Source organism: Ptychodera flava, chromosome 18 (assembly GCF_041260155.1).
Source record: "Ptychodera flava strain L36383 chromosome 18, AS_Pfla_20210202, whole genome shotgun sequence".
Lineage (NCBI taxonomy): Eukaryota > Metazoa > Hemichordata > Enteropneusta > Ptychoderidae > Ptychodera > Ptychodera flava.
In genome coordinates, this window is record NC_091945.1 from 20338873 (window position 1) to 20357701 (window position 18829).

Below are 18829 nucleotides of genomic sequence, written 5' to 3' on the forward strand. Positions count from 1 at the left end.
TACTTTCTCCAGAGAGGCAGTATATGGCGCCATCACACGATTGAACGTAGACATTGTCGACCTCTGACCTCTAGTAGCAGTCGACGTAATATTGAAGATGGAGCCGCGAGCGAGTGCGGGAAGTGCTTAAAGCGTTAAAAATGTGGATTTTTGAATGGAAACTATGGGTAGTCTGTTTCCCTGTTGTATTCTACCAGTTTTGTGCATCCGTAGAATTAGGTAAGTTCTCCCTATAGAGCCGAAAATCACGTAATAAGTAAAATTATGACGAACGAATCCTTCAGTTCAGGCCCGGCCGGAGGAATTGAAAATGAAACCTGAGGCGGGAAACTGGCAGATGCGATTGTCTGTAATTTGTTACTTCATTGCGGATTGGTGAGTCGGATATTTCGGTTTAGATAGATTCAAAAATTATGATACTGTAGTTTTCATTCATTTCTCGAGAAGACACGCAAGAAATATCAGGCAAAAGTAGTTTCGTTACATCTACTTTTACTACGTGACAGTAATGTACTATGTAGAGTTCCTCAAACTTCTTGTACTCATGTTTTACAGAGGGATCGTATCATGGCTGCTATAAAGATAGCCCAGACGTAAGGGAGAACAGGGTGTCAGGAGGAAGCTACGACATCAATAGACTAACTCCTATGCAGTGTCTCAGCCTTTGTAAGGAGAAGGACTACCAGTATGCCAGTCTACAGAAAGGATACTTGTGTCTGTGCAGTTCGGACGTTGGATCGCAGGGCGAAAGCGATGAGATGGCGTGCAGCTTGCTCTGTGCAGCTTTCCCAACGCAAACCTGTGGCGACCATGATTTTGCCACCATCTACAGCACATCGACATCAGTGAAGAATTTTCAGATACTCGATCCAGGTATGAAACAGAGCCGACTCCCCAAATCATGTTGAAACACCGAATATTTAGCTTGTCAATTGATGAACACATGGGCTACATGTTTAAAAATGTATTTACATTTGAAATGTACTCTGGACTGCGCTTGTTGTACTTCACTTGTCAATGATAACACAGTCTTACAAGCTGATTGGACAAGCGCGACACTGTGTAACTCAACATACTTTAAGGAGTAGAACAAGAAACTGTTGTTGGCATTAACAACAAAAAATGGTGAAAATAAATCATAAAAAGTTATAGCAAAACGGAGTTTTTAATTTTAAACTGATTGAAATGCCAATTTAACAAGTTTCATTTTGCCATACCACAGACAAGGAGAAAAGTACACAGTGAAATTTTGGCAATATCAAAATCGGAGTTGAAAAATAAATGAATGAATAAATATTTTTTTCAAATAATGACATCCTGGACCTTTAAAACTGCAGGTTTTATTGAGCTTTATAAAGAAACTACTCTAGAGATCAGCCTTGAAGCCGGCAGTGAAGGAACAGTTTTCAGGTTTAATTTTGGTGATGGTACACTGATCGGTGAAGAGTATGATTCACCAGAACCTCACATCTTCATGGAAGTTGGTATGTTCTTAGTGATAGCTACAGCCAGAAATAATGCTTCAGGCCCTATTGAAGCAAGGAGGGAAGTCTATGTAGAAACTCCTATATCAGGTATGTTGCTGTGCTTATTCTCACCAAAATTGCATGCAAGTAGGCATGGGTCCGACGTCAGATTGTTTTGCCAGGAAATCTACTCACTAGATTACAATTTCAATGGAAAACAAAAGGCTATGACACCTTCATAATCCCCTTACGCACTAGTACAAATTTGATCCCTGGGATGGAAAGGTGACACAGTGATAGGCAAACATATCACACAGGGATGCAGAGAATAGTCAGCAGCTGGCAAAAACAACCGGCTGTCAGCTAAAATTTGCTAGCCGTGAACATTATTAGTTTAATCAATTAAAATACCAAATCATTTTGAAGAAACCTTATGTGTTTACACACTACTTGTGAGCACCTGTACTTTTATTTTTGCCAGCTGTAACCAAAATTTCTACATCCATGTCACAGGATTTTCAGCTTGTGATAGTTGCATCACAAAATCTAATTATGCAACTGTTATTGCCAAGCGAAAAGAGAACTATAGATGGTGAAAATGATTTTGTAAGCTTGATCGTACCACTGCTTTGAGTTTCCAAGCACGCCAGTGTTATTGCTAAGGTTTGGGAAGATGGGTAAATGGTGTTGGAACTGCAGTACCATTCTGTTGTCCTCAAACAGGGACCCCAGTAAAATTTACAGGGGTAATGGCCTTAACTAAAACACTGCCCCAATGAATTATTACCGTAATTTGATCAGATAAGGAGAAAAAAACAACATGATTAATAACACTTGTTAAAGGCCAGGGACTTGACCCCCGGGATCAAGTTTGTTCTATTCTGTAAGAGGATTATGGAGTGTCATAGCCTTAGACTTGTTAAAGCCAGGGACTTGATCCCTGGGATCAAGTTTTTTCGAGGATTATGGAGTGTCATAGCCTTTTGTTTCCTGTTTAAATTATAATCTAGTAAGTAGATTTCCCTGCAAGACAATCTGATGCCGACACAGGCCTTTAAAGAACTTGATACCACCACAATTCAGTATGCACTTTTTGTTTGCCTAGTTCATCAATAGTACGTTGATGAATTTCTGGCAATGATAGATGATACAAATATCACAGCTGCAGTGCTGCAAATTTGTAAGATAAAGTATAAGTCTAATTTGTCGAATACCTGGATGGGCACAGTTGACGAGGTACCAGCTTTATATCATATTTGCCAGTGTTACCTGGGCAAACATGGCACAATCGTGGTACTTTGTCTTCTCTGCCCAGGTGCGTAAAGTATATGACAAGCTTGACTTGAAATTGAAAGTTAATGTTGAAATACGTCCCAATTATCTTCTTTTGTTACAGATGTTGGCACGAAATGCAATCCATTCATTGAAGTGGATCACACGTTTGAATGTGTCAGCTGGGCTGGCCAGGGTACCTCACTACAGATCACATGGAATTTCAATGATGGTAGTCCAACAACAGAATTCAACATTGCAGGTGGGCTTTCTACACATACCGGTACATCAGTTTCTGCCACACATAATGCAATGTCTGCAACCAATTACGGTACATTATATTACCATGCCCTGTCAATCGCATTTTAATTGGTCGAGCTGAACCACATGACTGCCCACAAATACACAGTTACTGTAATGGTTTGTTTACATGCCCGTGAATGTGAATGATATCATAAACATAGTAACTTTACAGCTAAAACGAAAATTGTGATTTGTACAAAGATCATAATCAATCACAAAATAAAATGGAGCACTTGTGGGCCAAGTTAAGACACTTTTTTCAAAAAAATATCCAGATTTGCAAAATTTCTGCAGCGCGCACACTACTTACTGACAAGTTCTGGGGCCCCGTTGTTGTTCACACAGGAAATTTTCGTAAATTTTGATGTATTTGGGGGGTTCATTGATAATATAATGGAAATATCAGACTCCGCGTTGACCATTAACGTTTATTTATGGGCGCGGGTGAGAGGAAAGCCTCGCCTGTTAATTTTTGGCTTTCCTCTCGCCCTTGCCCATAAATAAACGTTAATGGTCAGCACGTCGTCCGTTATTTCTTCATTATATAACTTTCCCAGCCACATCAGCCACCAATAGACCACATTCTGTACAGGTTACCCTTGCATGGTGACATCTCAACGAGCTGCCGAATAAAAAGCCACAGTGTTCTCCCCAGGATTTTCTGGTAGAGTGGCGACTAATTTGCATAATAATAAATGTAACTGTTATGGTAATAAGTTTCTATTGTTTACCAAAAATTAAAGAGTGGCGGCCACCGCTCTATATGTAATTGCTCCAGGGAGAACACTGAGCCAGGTCCAATATTTTATAATGTTATCATTATAAAAAAACATTTAAGTATACAACTTTCTTTAAAATAAAAATACTGACCAAAGACATGCAAACTGACAACTTTCTTGCCTGTCTGCAAGAAACGCATGGAGTTTGTAAATCAAACTGAATCTTTACTTCATGAATAACAAAGAATGGTGTTGACTCCTCACAACTGCAGACGCACCAAGATTCAGCGTTGGTCCAATTGCTCCCAGGAGACTATCCAAGGAACTCCAAGAACTGCTGGCAGAACCAATGGGTCATGTCGGAGTCTTTATCATGCCAGCCTATGAGTTCACGCAGAGTGGTAAAATTGAAGCCTGGGAAGTGTACGCTGTCAAAGAAGGACAAGCAAAACTACAGGTATTCTTGTTGCCTACAATAAGGGCATCTACCCTTTGCATCCTGCTTAAATACTCACATGGTATCTCAGGTTACAAGGGGTTCAGGTGCATGACACATGGGATACATATCAGTACATTAAGTGTTTTTATTATGTCTATATACCGGTATGCTGACCATTGCAGACATTATACACACACTGTTTGCTGTTGTTTAGCTGTTAACCAAGCGATTTGACAGAGAAAGGGTTGAAACTGGTAGAGTTGTCTTTAATCAGACAGCATTATGTCTACTTTATGTGACAAATGAAATATTTGACCTTAATTATTATGATAACGAAAAGAATAAAAATTGATACAACCACATACCGGTAAATCTCACTTGATTTGTTTTCATGTGCTCTACCAAAATGTGTACACAATTGAAGTTACAGTAGTAACAGCAGGGCTAGACTAAAATATACCAGTAGCACTGCGGACAGGATTCACTTACCAGCAATAGATCATGTACTCAAATATTTACTCGTTATCAGACCTATGAAATAGAAATCCCAGCATAGTTTTTATCATTTTTTTTACTTCATTCGTAGATATACCGACCCATCTGTGGTGAGGAAGAGAAATACTGTGCTTTCAACCGTACATGTATGTCCAAATACCTACCGTGTCCTCCAGTGACTGAAATGGCCTGCAGCAATGGAACAACTTTCTGTGTGCGCAATGTCACATGTGCACCCTTCACAACACAGCATCATCAGAGAGAAGTACACAACCTGTACGAGTTGGTGGAATGTGATAATGTAACAGCACTGAAATTGGGCGTGGATCATGTCAATGGAACTTGGTGTAATGTTTCAGTTCCATATGAATCGATTTATGACTACAGCTACGGCGACTGTGAAGGTCCTGAAGTGGTCGCTGAAATGGTTCTTGGCTACAAAGTTGCCGGAGAAACCATTGTCCACATGGAAGCTGGTTACAATTTGTATACCATAGATGAGCATGAAAGACTCAAAGTAAGACCTCATGATCTGATTGGTTACATTCCATACGATGAGAAGTTTCCTTGGTATTATCCAAAGGCTGCCTATCCACCAATTGGAGAACTGGCCCAGGTGGTTAACACGACTGCCAGCCAATCAGTATTCTTCATCAATCAAAGCCATATCAATTCTGGAGACAAGCTGCATCCTGATCAAATCTTGGTGCACTACTTGGATGTGGAGTTCTATATCAGAGCTATCATTTCAAAAAAGACATCTGCATGGATGTCTCACAGTTACAGCAGCTCTGAAATGTTTGAAGTTTCAGTGGAGTACAACAATCCACTTGCTAATCCAGTACCAGCGCCGTCTTTTTGGATAGCTTCTCAGTATCTAGTGCTCAGCATTCAAGGGATGGACTTCACCCGTGATCTGGGCATGTACTACGCATGCACCGATGAACCATATGAAATGCATGTTGAGGTTGTCCAGGGAACCTTTGCAAGGTTTGTGTGGACTTTTCCTGATGATAGTGCCATCGAATCAGCACCCTTTTTGGAAATTGAAAATTTTGAGGACGGCCCCAGTGTGAAGATACCCGACAAGCAGTCCTTCCATTTTGACGAGATTGGGAACTACTCCACGCATGTTAAGGCATACAACAACATCAGTGAAATAGACATTACACTGTTCACGATTGCAAGGGAAAGAATTACAGGACTGAATGGTTCCTTTGTACTCAGTCCTGGGGACAACACCACCAAAGACTGGAATCTTGCGTTATCTGGCTGCTGGTTCAATTTCAGCTCATTTATTCTGACCGGAAATGAAGTCATGTACAAGTGGACATACGGGGATGGAGCCACTTCGGGAGACTGGAGCTTTGATGTGCTGTATGAACATTACTATGTAGAGCCAGGCACCTATACGGTGGAAATCAACTCGGACAATATTGCTAGCACCTTGGACCACACTTTTGAGGTCACAGCTATCAAACCTAACAATGTTTACCTGCCGGAGTATGGAACCAGTGACATACCAGTGAGGATGTTCTGTGACGTCACCTGGCACAGTGGTGAGGGACTAGAGTTTGAGTGGACCTTTGGCGATGGAGAGACGGAGACAGAGTACAATTCTGGTGTTATTTACCACAATTACTCCACGTTCAACACCTATGAGGTTCAGTGTACAGTCAAAAATTATCCTGAAGTGTCGGACACCAATTCTATCATCATCCAAGATCCAGTTGAAGGTGTGGAGCTGTTGAATATCACAGAGGTTCTTGCAACTACTGACACTATAGACTTCGGAGTCACATGGACGCGGGGTAATGACGTCCATTTCATGTGGTATTTCGGTGATGGTGATGAGGCATACACGGATGACCCGGCCACAACCCACGTCTACGAACAGGTCGGTTTCTTTGACGTCACTGTGAATGTCTCTAATGTCGTGTCGTGGATGATGTCCCCTCCAATGAGAGTTGAAGTGCAAGAGCGCATCTCCAATGTACTCATCGAGAGCAGCAATAGTCCCATTGATGTCTTTGTTGAAATACGAGTGCTCACAGCCACTGGAAACAAAATTCTGTATGACTATGACTTTGGCGATGGGTTTAACCAGACAAATGTAAATGTCGCAGCCAGTGGCCACTCGTATGCATATCCAGATACTTTTACCATCACAGTGAGGGCGTACAATGATGTGAGTGAAGAGACTGCAGAAACATTTACACAAATTGACTCCCTGATCGGCGACTCCGGTCTTTCTGCCGTCTCTCCACACACCAGACAAGAAGTCCTGGAAGCTCAGTGTGTCGCAGTCAATGGCAGTAATGTTGCAATGACCTTCGACTGGGGTGATGGAACAACCAGTGGACCATTTGATGCGACATATACCTCATGGAAATCCTTCTTTACTGGTAAGTATCCTATTCCTATAGGCCTAATGGTAAGGAGATGTTGACTGGTTTGAAAATCTATGGAAAGTGGAATGTCAGTATCACTGTACAGAAGTATAGTGTATGGGTGGATGTTTACCATTAAGTATATATTGTTCTTATGCTTGTTCACAACACATCCGATGTAAGCCCTTCTTTTGAACCAACACACATTTTTCTAAAAGCAACATTTCTCATCAAAGATGACATGCATACAATGTATTTTTAAAAAGCCGAGAATCTAAAGTTATATATGGTAGCAACAGTCTTCTTTTAAGGATAAAGAGTTACATATTTGGGGTACAAAATGTCAATTTTGGTATTAATGCTAAAAATTAATTTACGTCAAAAACTTGATACTATTTTGTGAAATTAATATGAAAATATCATTTTAAACTAGAGTATATGTAGAAAAAAAACGACAGGTTTGTTTTAGATTATCTATTCTCATTCTTAAATGGCAGGGTTTGAAAGACTGACACTCAACAAAATGATGGAAATTATTACAAGCAAAATTGAAATTACTCTTATTCAAAATGAAAGAACTTGACAAACAAAATTGTAGTTTTGTTTACTAGTATTGAAGCAGCATAATGTGAAAATTTCATAAAATTTGACCCAGCCAGAGAGAAGTTAAATATTTTAAAATGTTGGAAACTGGAGAGAAAAAAAAAACCAGGAAATCTGGTGATTTGCATAAATTTACACTTCTTTCTCACCCAACCTACGAATGCTTGTCATACTAACAGCAAACCCAACCAACGTTTAATCTTGGGTTGACAAGTTAATGAAAATTGAGTGAATCTTTACAAAAAAGTGACTTTGGGCAAAATGCGCTGTGTTATGTGCAATGCCACCTTAATTTTAGTTTGGGTGTAATTTCTGAAAAAGGTTTCAGCAGTTGTACATTTTGATACAAACTATCACACAGCCTTGGCAGCAATGTCTGGCCTATCAAGTTCTTTTTCCAACAAGATGATTCTGTCTCCTTTAATACTTAACTAGGCACATATAATGTGATAATATACAATTGTAAACAGTTCTGTACTACACCATTTTATTACCCTACAAGACCTTGCATACTGGTGTTTTAGTTGGTGTCAAGTATTCAGAATTGGACATTTTGTGGCAAGAAAATTTGCCAGTTTTTTAAAGAAAGGAAGTTTCAGTGACAGTGCAGCAGAGAATGCAGCAAATATTGTCAGCTAATTACTGAGAAGTTAGAAAACGGCTCGGGGGACAGATATTTGGACTCAAAATGACCCAAAACTTTTCTGATCTATTGCTTGTGGGGCTCACTCTGGTGCTCTTGGAGTAATCATAAAACTTTTCACTGTTAGTTTTGCGAATATCAAAAATTTGATTTTTCCCTGTAGAATTAACGTGAGGATTTGCGGCCATTTTGAATCCTAAATATTGGGTAATATATTCCTCTATTACTACAATTTGCACGGTGACTCCTTATTTTTATTCTTGATTTGGTCAGGGAATGGTTGAAAGTTTCCGTGAGGAAAGTTTGAGTGAAAGTTGAAGTAGTTCAGCTTCGAGGTGCATACTACCTTAAACCGGTTTACTCACACCAATGAAAAAAGCAGGATGGCAGGTTTTGTCAGGGCCATGAAAATGGGCCATCACACGTTCTTGAAAATATGGAATTCACATATTCCAATGTGACAAAAATATAATTATCATTTTGATTACAGTATGGTAAAAATTATCTTCTCTCTGACCATGTAGGAACACATGTTTATGAAACTGAAGGTTCTTACAGAATCAAATGTTTCATGAAGAATCCGTTCAGCGACAGTGTTGCCAGAGTAACCGTCACTGTCCAAAACAGAATTACAGATGTAACATTTACCCCTCATATCATTGTCAAGGGTAAGTTGTCAGTCTATTTATCTATCTGCATAATACTCTTTATTTTCATTCATTCATTCATTTATTTTATTGCCTTTTTTTATATCTTTGACAAGTTCATTATTACAAAAACTGAAAATAGGCAAAAGGCAAATATGGATCCAGAAAAATAGCTATATGCTAATCGAGTCTGGTCCCATTCTCTTAAATATTTACATTACATATTCCACCATGTGGCGCTCAGTGAAGTGAATAGTATTAAACTTTCTCAACTAGTTTCGTAACAACCACTGTTTTAATGATTTTATGAACTGATATCGTGATGTACTTATTTTAACAGTATTCGGTAAATTATTCCATAACTTGGCACCCATGTACGAAATTGCAAATTGACCAAAAGAGGTATGCATTCTAGGTAAAGAGAGATTCGCACCAAGTTTGAATCTAGTGTCATAACAATGATCTGCCATTTCATAATAATCTTGTATAGGAAAAGGAAAATTATGATGCAATAAATCAAAAATAAATATCCCAACAAGAAGTTTGTGAAGTTTATAAACATCTAAAATTTCCAAGTTTTGAAATAAGGGTGAGGAAGGCTCTTGGAATCCAGAAAAAGTTATCGCACGTACACACATTTTTTGAGAGATATAAATAGTATTCAAGTATGATGAATATGTACTACCCCAGACTTCAAGACCGTACATTATATTAGGTAAAATGAAAGCATTGTATAATAAAACAAGTACATTTCTTGGAACATAATTTCTTAATTTGAATAAAATCCCTGCTTTTCTTTTTATGCATTTATTTATTTCGGCAATGTGTTCTTTCTATTTGATGCCAGTGTGCTGGTAATATCATAGAAGCAAAACTCTCCTCCTGTCTATGGTAACAAAGGGTTTTATGTGCTTTGAGCAAGTTCTTCGAATCAAAATTAGGTAGCTCTTGAATATTATTTTGGAGAGGGCATTGAGTTATATTGCTGTTGTATTACTTTCTGATTATGTAATTTCAAAGCAACTTTGGCAAACTTTAGAAGATTTTTTTAATACAAATATTCTCAATCTATACAGGTATTTCTCAAATCTTTTATGCAACATTAAAGCTAAGAAATATTTTAGGACATCATCCCCAACACTGTGCATGTCAGTCTTGATCAAATTAATGCATAGGTCAGAAAAATGTCTCTCACGTTCAAAAAGTTGCATTGTATCAATGTCATCCTTTAATGTTTTTAGGACCAATCAGGCCATGGTAAATGATGGACTAAGACATTTTTTATTACCAAGTTATTCCTGTCATAAAGTTGATTAAATTGTTTTTCTTTTTTTTTCAGGGGAAATGTTCCAGTTCAGAGTCAATCCATTTTCAGGTGGGAGTCATAACGTGAGCTTTTCCTGGGATTATGGTGACAGTATTCATTATGACACACTGGAGTTTATCCATGACTATGTCTACAAAGATGCTGGTAAGGACATGTGATGTTTAAGTTTCAGAGAGATTTCACCATAATTTACTTTGATTTTTTGTAATGCAATTTTTATGTTTTGTGTAAGTTTGATGAAGGATTCACAGGAATCAGTAAATTACCAGTGTATTTACATGCAAAAACTACTGGTATGATTTCATAGCATATTGCCATGAGGTACATGAGCAACAGAACCAATTGAGATTCCACAATATTCGCAATTTTCTTTGATCTCCAAGTATTTAAAAAAGCAGGTACATGTATTATTGCCAAATCAAGCAGCAAAAAATTCTGTTCCACATAATTTTTGGGAGCTACCACCCCTAAGCATAGAATATGGTACAATAAATTTTGTTGGATCTATTGGTACATGCATTTTCTTTCTCAATTAATTTTCAACATTTTACAAAATAATTCTAGCAACAAATATACCGTATACATTATAGTGATTTAGCTACATGTTCATGTATGCACCAACTTTGGCTTTTTCATTAGTGTACATGTATTCTATCTCGCTTTTTTTGCATGTAGGTTTGTACAAAGTAACACTAGTGGCTCGAAACCTAGTGAGTGAGTTCACCACTACCCAAGACTTCTTTGTACAGGAAAATGTTGAGAAATTAGAACTCGCACAAGACATTCTACCTGTGGAGCCAGGGAATCCAACAGTCCTAGTGTGGACCATAACTCATGGAACTGATGTGGAGTATACGTTAGACACTGGAGATGGCATGCAGCCTTATGAGTATCTTCAAGCTGACGTAGGAATGTACATTGTTCAGGAATATGTCTTTCCCTGGCCAGGGTCGTTTACTGTGACAATAACAGCCGAGAACATGCTGAACAGTATGACTATCACTGGTGTCGCCCATGTAGAGTATCCTGTGAAAGGATTGGAAGTCTTCGTGCGCGGGAACAGCACAACGCACACTGATAAATCATCGTTTGTCGTGATGACTATTCGGCAAGGTACAAATGTTGTCTACGAATGTGACTATCAAGATGGCTCACCTCCTGTGGTCACCACGCATCCAGTGTGCAAGCATGCATTCATAGAGCTAGGACCTCATCTCGTCACCGTGACAGCATCGAATCATCTGAGCAGCGTGAAAGCTACGGCCAACGAACACTTCCTTGTGTTGCTACCCCCCATTCCGCACCGCCTGCGTGGACTGTTCATTAATGTCTCTGATGCGACAGCATTCGGTGCACCAACAGTGCTCCTGCTTTCGCGACAACGAGGTAACAGGAGATTCAACTGCACCCTTCAGTTTGGGGACGGCAACCATACTCTGGTGGACAATACTTACTTTGACACTGGAATTGAAATCAGACACACATATGGGGATGCTCTCATCTATTTAGCAGAATTGAATTGTACTAATTTTTACCACGGTTACGTGCAAGGGTACACTGAGGTAGTCATCCAACATCCAATTCAGAAAATAAACATAACAGATGGCTTGTTTGGAGAGTTTGGTCTGAACTTGACCGTGAATTTCACAGTTTTGATCGGCACTGACATTGATGGACTTGTGGAGTTCAATGGTGTCCCCCTGTCCACGTTCATCACTGGTCTTGGTGGCTATGCTATAGTGGACAGTTCTCTCTTTAATGACACAGGCTACTTCAATGTCACTGTCACAGTGTGGAACTTGGTCACCCAACCAATGTCACTGACTGAACTGACGTACATTGAAAGCAGGATAACCAATATGAGACTGTGGGGAGACCATCCCCTGTCACCTCTCGGCTTTGTAATAACATTTTGCATATCAATGACAGCCGGAAGCAATGTGGCTTTTGATTGGACGCTTGGAACAAACTACAGAGTCCATTCCACCAGAAATGCCACCAAGTGGAGAGAAAAAGACTGCAAACAGCATCTGTTTACAGAGATTGGGGTCTATGCAGTATATGTTGTGGCTACCAATCTACTCAGTGTGGAAGCACATGAACCAATCACAGTGGTGATCCAACGTGAAGTGCAAGGCTTTATCTTAACTTCAGACAGCCAGGTACTCTACCCACCTGGTAACATAAGTTTCATTCTGGACAGAAATCCAGTATTTGTCATCCCGACAAATGCATCAGTTGATATCACCTTTGGGGATGAAACACCAATGATAACAATTCCACTTCCTGACATAATTGACACCCTTCCGTATAATTTTACTCACCACTACGAACCTGGTGTCTATCCATTTGAACTGGTGGTGTGGAATTTGGTCAGCAGGCAGAATTTCCCTGTGAAAGCCGAGACTCAAATTCCTGTCAAAGACTGTGACATTGTTGGTTATAACTCTGCTAGGCCGGGGCAGGAACATGGCACTAAAGGAGGTGGGCCAGATAACACCTATTTCCCAGTGGAACATCCGATAACTTTCACCGCTCAGCATAGTCAAGGGACAGGAATATCATATGTGTGGCTGTTCGGTGATGGTAAGGTGAAAAGGAATGTTGGGTCTGCTGTATTACATTCCTATACTAAGGCCAAGAACTACATAGTCAGAGTGCTTGCTCGGAACATATTTGACGAGGCTTCATGCGAGGTGAAAATGCACATCGAAGAGAGTGTCCTTGGTCTCTACCTGGCTCACAGTGGACCAGTCCAAGTCAATGAGCAGATAACAGTAGTTTTGTTTGCTGTGCAAGTGGGAACAAATCCTACATATACATTGCAAGTCTCCGATGGAAAGCAGAATAACTCGGTTGACATCCCAACGCCTGTTAATGATCCTGATGTCATCAAAGCTGCATTGAGGAAAGTTCATCCGAGTTTCTACTTGCCATTTGATCCCTTTTCGCTTTACGTTTCCACTCAGGCGCTTGTTTTTACACATCAAGGTGATTACCCGATCACTGCCATAGGCTATAACTACGTATCTGAAATGAGGGTCACCAGAGTTGCTCATGTCATTGATGAACATTGTGAACTCCCAACTATTGAAATCTACGGTGGCAGCAAGAACATATCAGCGCCGTGGCAAGTGAAACGGAGTTCACAGGTGTCAATTGTTACCCATGTCAGTGTCGACTGTACAGACACTACATCGGTAATTTATGAGTGGGAAATTTATGTGGTAAGGTATCACAAAGGTGAGCCTTTGCCGGCAAATCAGTTGTACAAGTACGAAAATATTCCATCAACGATAATCACGGATGAAGCCAATATGTTGATCCCCAAAAGAGCACTGGATTATGGCACATATCTCTTCCAGTTGACTGTGACAATGAACAATAGGGGCAAAGTAAGTAATGCCAATCAAATCTATGTGGAAATCGAACCATCTTCCCTGGCAGTTTCAATATCTGGTGGTAGTTCGGTGGTTGTTGGAATAAATGATACCATTACATTAGATGCAACTGCATCATATGATCCTGATGATGAAATCAAAGACAATGACTTACCTGTGTATGTCCAGCATGGATTATTTTTCCAGTGGTACTGCAGACTTCCGGATGAGCTATTCATGTTCGAAGATCCGGGAAATTCTAGCATTATTCCTGGAGATGGACCGGGGTGTTTCAGCAATGGACCGGGGTTGTTCGCTGACAATGTAACAATCTTGCACCTCAACGCTTCAGAATTAATCACCAACCAGGAGATGGTATTTGCTGTGGTTGTTAGTAAACCAAACAGTGATGTTTATAGGGAACCACAGCTTGCATATCAGAAAATAATCATCTTGGATGCTGTGCCTCCACTTCTAGATATAAGGTAGGAATATTGTTATGATTGTAGAACAAACGACAATTACAACATTTAACTATAAACAACTAGATACTACGAGATAAAAAAATTGCAATAATTTAGCTCAGCTACATATAAATACATTATAGCCATTACAGTAAATGAGTGATCATTTCCCATGAAGATTCTTGGAAAGGGTTTGGTAAGTCTGAGTGTATGAAGTTTCATTCTGGAAACCCTAATAAATTCAAACAGTTAATGTGTATCCACTCAAGTGCAATTACCCCAGCTTCAAACAAGCGGGCATTGTAATGTTGACCTGTATTTGACAATGAAGCAACAAATATGGCTTGTATGGTCATGATAATTCTGTACACAGAAAGGTTGAAAAATAGTACTGGCAGTGTTAATATTAGATATTGAACTGATGGTGTACATGGATATCTATGATTATAGCCTTTATTCCATAATATGTGTAATACTGAGAAACTTTTTTCTTGGCTTTGTGTATGAGATGTCACACGTGTTTTGTAATCCACACAAAAAGTAAGAGACAGCTGACCAAAGAAGACATACTGTACATGCGTAGATGTAAGGAAAAAGAATTAGTTGGTTTGACTCAGCAAGTGAATCCGTAATTAACCAGGTCTGTGAAAGTATGTCCAAAAGTGTCTGATAAAAGAATTAATGTGGCACTGACTGAAACTTTCTTTTATTAGATGTCTGCAAAACTGTGGTAAGAAGATAAATCCTTCAAAGAGACTGGCTCTCACTGTACTCTGCACAACCTGTAGAGTTGATGATGATGCACAGATTTCATATAATTGGACATTCTCCCATGATGGCAAACAGATTAGACACTGGGAAAATATCACCTCCACAGGTTAGTTTGAGATGAACGCCAATCCTTTAGAGTTGCAATATTTCTTAACCCAGTCACGTAGAACCTGTTCCATGTACCTATTGCCCTGAGTTTGCCTTTGATGCAGGTATGTAAGGGTAGCTCAAACCCCTAACTGGGACCGCCAACTGGGACTCCCAGTTGGCTTAAAATGCACTCTGGGACCGGTCCCAGTTCACTTCTGGGACCGGTCCCAGAAGCGAACTGGGACCGGTCCCAGTTCACTTCTGGGACCGGTCCCAGTTCGCTTCTGGGACCGGTCCCAGAAGCGAACTGGGACTGGTCCCAGAAGTGAACTGGGACCGGTCCCAGTTGGCTTCCAGGACCAGTCCCAGTTGGCTTCAAAATTAACTCTAGGACCGCGGCTGCAGTCCTAGTTGGCCTCCAGGATCAGTTCCAGTACACTTCAGGGACACATCCAATTTGTGAACTGGGACCACTATGAAAAAACCCAGTTACTGGTACTTAATACTAACAATCTGTTAATGTTTTCATCTTTTTACTCTGCCATAATCGTAGGTATACGCGACATTTAATAGATCCCAACTATTAAAGGCCAAAGTAATTTAATTCTTTGTTTTGTCTGTGTGCACATACTAGCTAAGGGTTTTTCTACTGCCAATGGTTTGAATAGGATTTTACTGAGCTTTCTGTTTACAAAATTTCACATCTTGTGGTATAACTTATGATGATCACGATGAAAGGAAGTTTCTGATGATTTTTGTGTAGACACTTATGTTGTTACATGGAAATAATCAAGAAAATATAAGGTGTGTTTTGATTTTCTTGTATGTGTTTTAGTACTGCCTTCCCGCTCATGTTTCGAAACATTTGAGTGGGCGCGCTAAATAAAGAATTTGATTACTTTGGCCTTACTGCGATGTACTCATTCTTAGAACTAGTAATTAGTCCTGTGCTATGGTGTGTGTTGAAATGATACTGCACGGATCACGTTGATAGAGAGACTGTGTACTGAATCAGATGAAAAAGGAGATGAAAATAACTGTGCAAGACTAGCAATTAACTCATCAAGGCTTTCATTACATTAAAAACAGCAAGCAAAACCTTTAACGAAAACCCGCTGTGTTTTAATAGAATTGCAATTCACTTGCAGTATATGACTGATATCTTATTTGGACCTAGTTATATTTCTGAACAGATAGACACAAATAGGAGAGGGGCAACCATTAGTGCATGCATGTGCTGTTACAGCAGAATCATTTCATTGTTATGCGAGGAAAAAATAGACATCAATGAGGTGATAATAGTCCCATTACATTTTAAGACAAAGGGTTTTGAATATACAAGTCAACAACATGCACTGCTTCAAAACTTCATTGACAGCTAGTAGCTATATGTAGTATATGCTGTCTCAGTGTTTTCTATTTCAGTCTGTATGTCTGTCATAGCTCTATGGAGCTACGAGTCCCAGAATTGAAATGAGACCTGACTGTCCTTGAATGAAACTGGGAGATGTTAGCTTTCCCACACAAAAAACATACATAATTTTCACAACAGTACAGAGAATATGAATAAAACAAGTGCATACAATTGCTACAAAAGCATATAGTGGGATGGGAAACTTCTTTCCCATTAATATTATGGTTTCGTCATTACAGCATGGAGGTACCTTACCTCCATGGTACAGTTCATTTGATACAATGTGTTTCCCCGCAATCATAATGGTCCCAGTTACGTCGAGCTAGTACGCTTCTGGGACCGGTCCCAGTTCGCTTCTGGGACCAGTCCTAGAGGCCAACCGCGGTCCCAGTTCGCTTCTGGGACCGGTCCCAGAAGTGAACTGGGACCGGTCCCAGAGTGCATTTTAAGCCAACTGGGAGTCCCAGTTGGCGGTCCCAGTTGGGGTTTGAGCTACCCTTACATACCTCCTTTGATGGCAATATGAAAGGTATATTGTAACACACCTCATCCGCAGTCTGTATTCTAATTCGCCAGTTGATAGTCACGTGGGATGCGTTCTTTTTGTGCTGATCCACGTAAACGACGTCATGCAGGCATCATTTGTTGGAACTGTTGCCTGCCAGGCATCAGTTCCGAAAAATGATGCCCGCTGACATCAAAAACGACATTGACGCGTGCGCGGACCGGAATGTAAACAAAGATGTCGTCTGCGGCCGATCGAAACGATAGTCGAGAAATATTCTGGTTCATCCTACTTTCTGAAGAAGAATTGGATGCTTTGGTTTCCAACAAGGACTCGAAACGGACGAAAACTATAATCAAAGGTGCATTGAACGTTTTGCAGAAGTATTGCGATCCTGTTAGGAAAAACGTTTTCTTACTGAACCATTCCAACATATTAGGCCTACATCATAGGCCTACATGAGACACGTTTTGTGTATAGTACGTTCTTATGGCTACGGATGAGATGTGTTACAAAACACATATTGACTGGCCATGAGGGCAACAGCATACGTCTTTAACCCCTCGGGCCTGTGAGTCACCCCCAAAACAGACTGTTTCCCTCGGCCTACGGCCTCGGGAAACAGTCTGTTTTTGGGGGTGACTCACAGTCCCCCGGGGTACAGACGTATGCTGTTGCCCTCATGGCCAGTCAATATGTGTATACTGTCACCTGTTCCAATTTTGCCTCAGTTACCATGGAAAGAGAAAATCTAACAATCACAGATTTTAAGCGGGTGGCCGCTTTTTAAAAACAGGCCCTCACATGGGCATTTGGAATACCAAGGAACACCCCTTTGACCATATAGGGGCATATTTAGATTACAGGTGACTGTATACCTTTAATACCAAGGTTTCTTTATCACGATGAAACAGCCAAGTGTATGTAGCCGTAGCTTAGAGATACCAGCTGTGGTTCAGCAATTGTCATAGTACCAGACAGTAACAAGTAGCTTGGTCAGTGTGGAAGAAATTGGCTGAAATGGGACCTTTGTTTTCCCATGCCATCGGTTTGACAAAATCCATACCAGTCCTGTACTTGTAAGACTGAACAATACCGGGACAGAGAGGGTCCACAACCATGGAGTGAAAGGAAGACCACAAGGCTATGTTGCATGAGATGTTAGTGTAATCTGATATGGTACAGAGACTCCCAGACTCTAAATGGATTTGTGTGCTTCCAGTATACAGTAGCTACGTAATACCTCCGTGAATGGCTCTACATGTACTGTAACTGCTTTGCAGAATTGATATTATCATTTGACAGCACCAACACAAGTTACCATTTCACATTGTGTTTTCAAAAGGTGTTACGTCCTCCTACCTGGTGATCAAGGCCAATACTTTACTGGAATACACTGGTGACATCATCACTTTTCAAGTGTCTGGAGATTGGGTAATGGCATCGACATTTGGCGTCGCGAAGTATATAGGTACAGTCAGCCAAGTCCCGTGAAAGGTACCTGTGAAGTGGTTCCCACATCTGGGAGAGCAATGGACACAAAGTTCATAATCAGCTGTAGAGGTGAGAACCGTGTGAGAAAAGCACAACTGAAATTACTGCACACCTCACAACCCAACTCCACAAGCTTCTTAACAAAAGGATTCTGACTGATATGTACATACGGGTATAGGATGGTTAAAGATGTTAATTCCCAAACTTTGTTACTGGTAACATCACGGAAAATTCTTATGGTTGCACAGATTTCCTCTAATACTGCCATTTTGATAGGAACTCAAAACTGGTAACTGCAAAAATCAATTTCATAATAAATCATTCTACTTCCATGATAAATTTTTATTTCCTATCACATACATGTAGTTTTGAAACTACATCTAATGAATATGCCAGTCAAATCTGCA

At 40.1% G+C, this 18829-nt stretch overlaps 2 protein-coding genes across 2 annotated transcripts in view; both read left to right on the top strand.

Annotated features, from left to right (window-relative positions):
• Positions 1 to 18422, top strand: LOC139117651 (polycystin-1-like). The gene is made up of 11 exons (XM_070680892.1): positions 1 to 219; positions 556 to 873; positions 1338 to 1574; positions 2863 to 3000; positions 4033 to 4217; positions 4786 to 7099; positions 8855 to 8998; positions 10317 to 10448; positions 10980 to 14169; positions 14862 to 15025; positions 18274 to 18422. Exons 1-11 carry the CDS (start codon positions 141 to 143, stop codon positions 18420 to 18422), a joined length of 7050 nt encoding a protein of 2349 aa, XP_070536993.1. The 5' UTR covers positions 1 to 140.
• The window catches only part of LOC139117114 (sperm receptor for egg jelly-like), an 8711-nt gene continuing 8153 nt past the window's right edge, over positions 18272 to 18829 (top strand). The window contains exon 1 of the mRNA XM_070679958.1: positions 18272 to 18491. Coding sequence (XP_070536059.1) covers positions 18461 to 18491 — 31 coding nt within the window. The 5' untranslated portion in view covers positions 18272 to 18460. The remainder of the gene's footprint in view (positions 18492 to 18829) is intronic.

Excerpts from the sequence above, each read along its gene's own strand:
- LOC139117651 (XM_070680892.1), top strand. The coding sequence starts at position 141 with ATGTGGATTTTTGAATGGAAACTATGGGTAGTCTGTTTCCCTGTTGTA. Across the intron at positions 1,575-2,862 it reads TGTAGAAACTCCTATATCAG|ATGTTGGCACGAAATGCAAT; the intron begins GTATGTTGCTGT and ends CTTTTGTTACAG. Across the intron at positions 4,218-4,785 it reads AAGGACAAGCAAAACTACAG|ATATACCGACCCATCTGTGG; the intron begins GTATTCTTGTTG and ends CTTCATTCGTAG.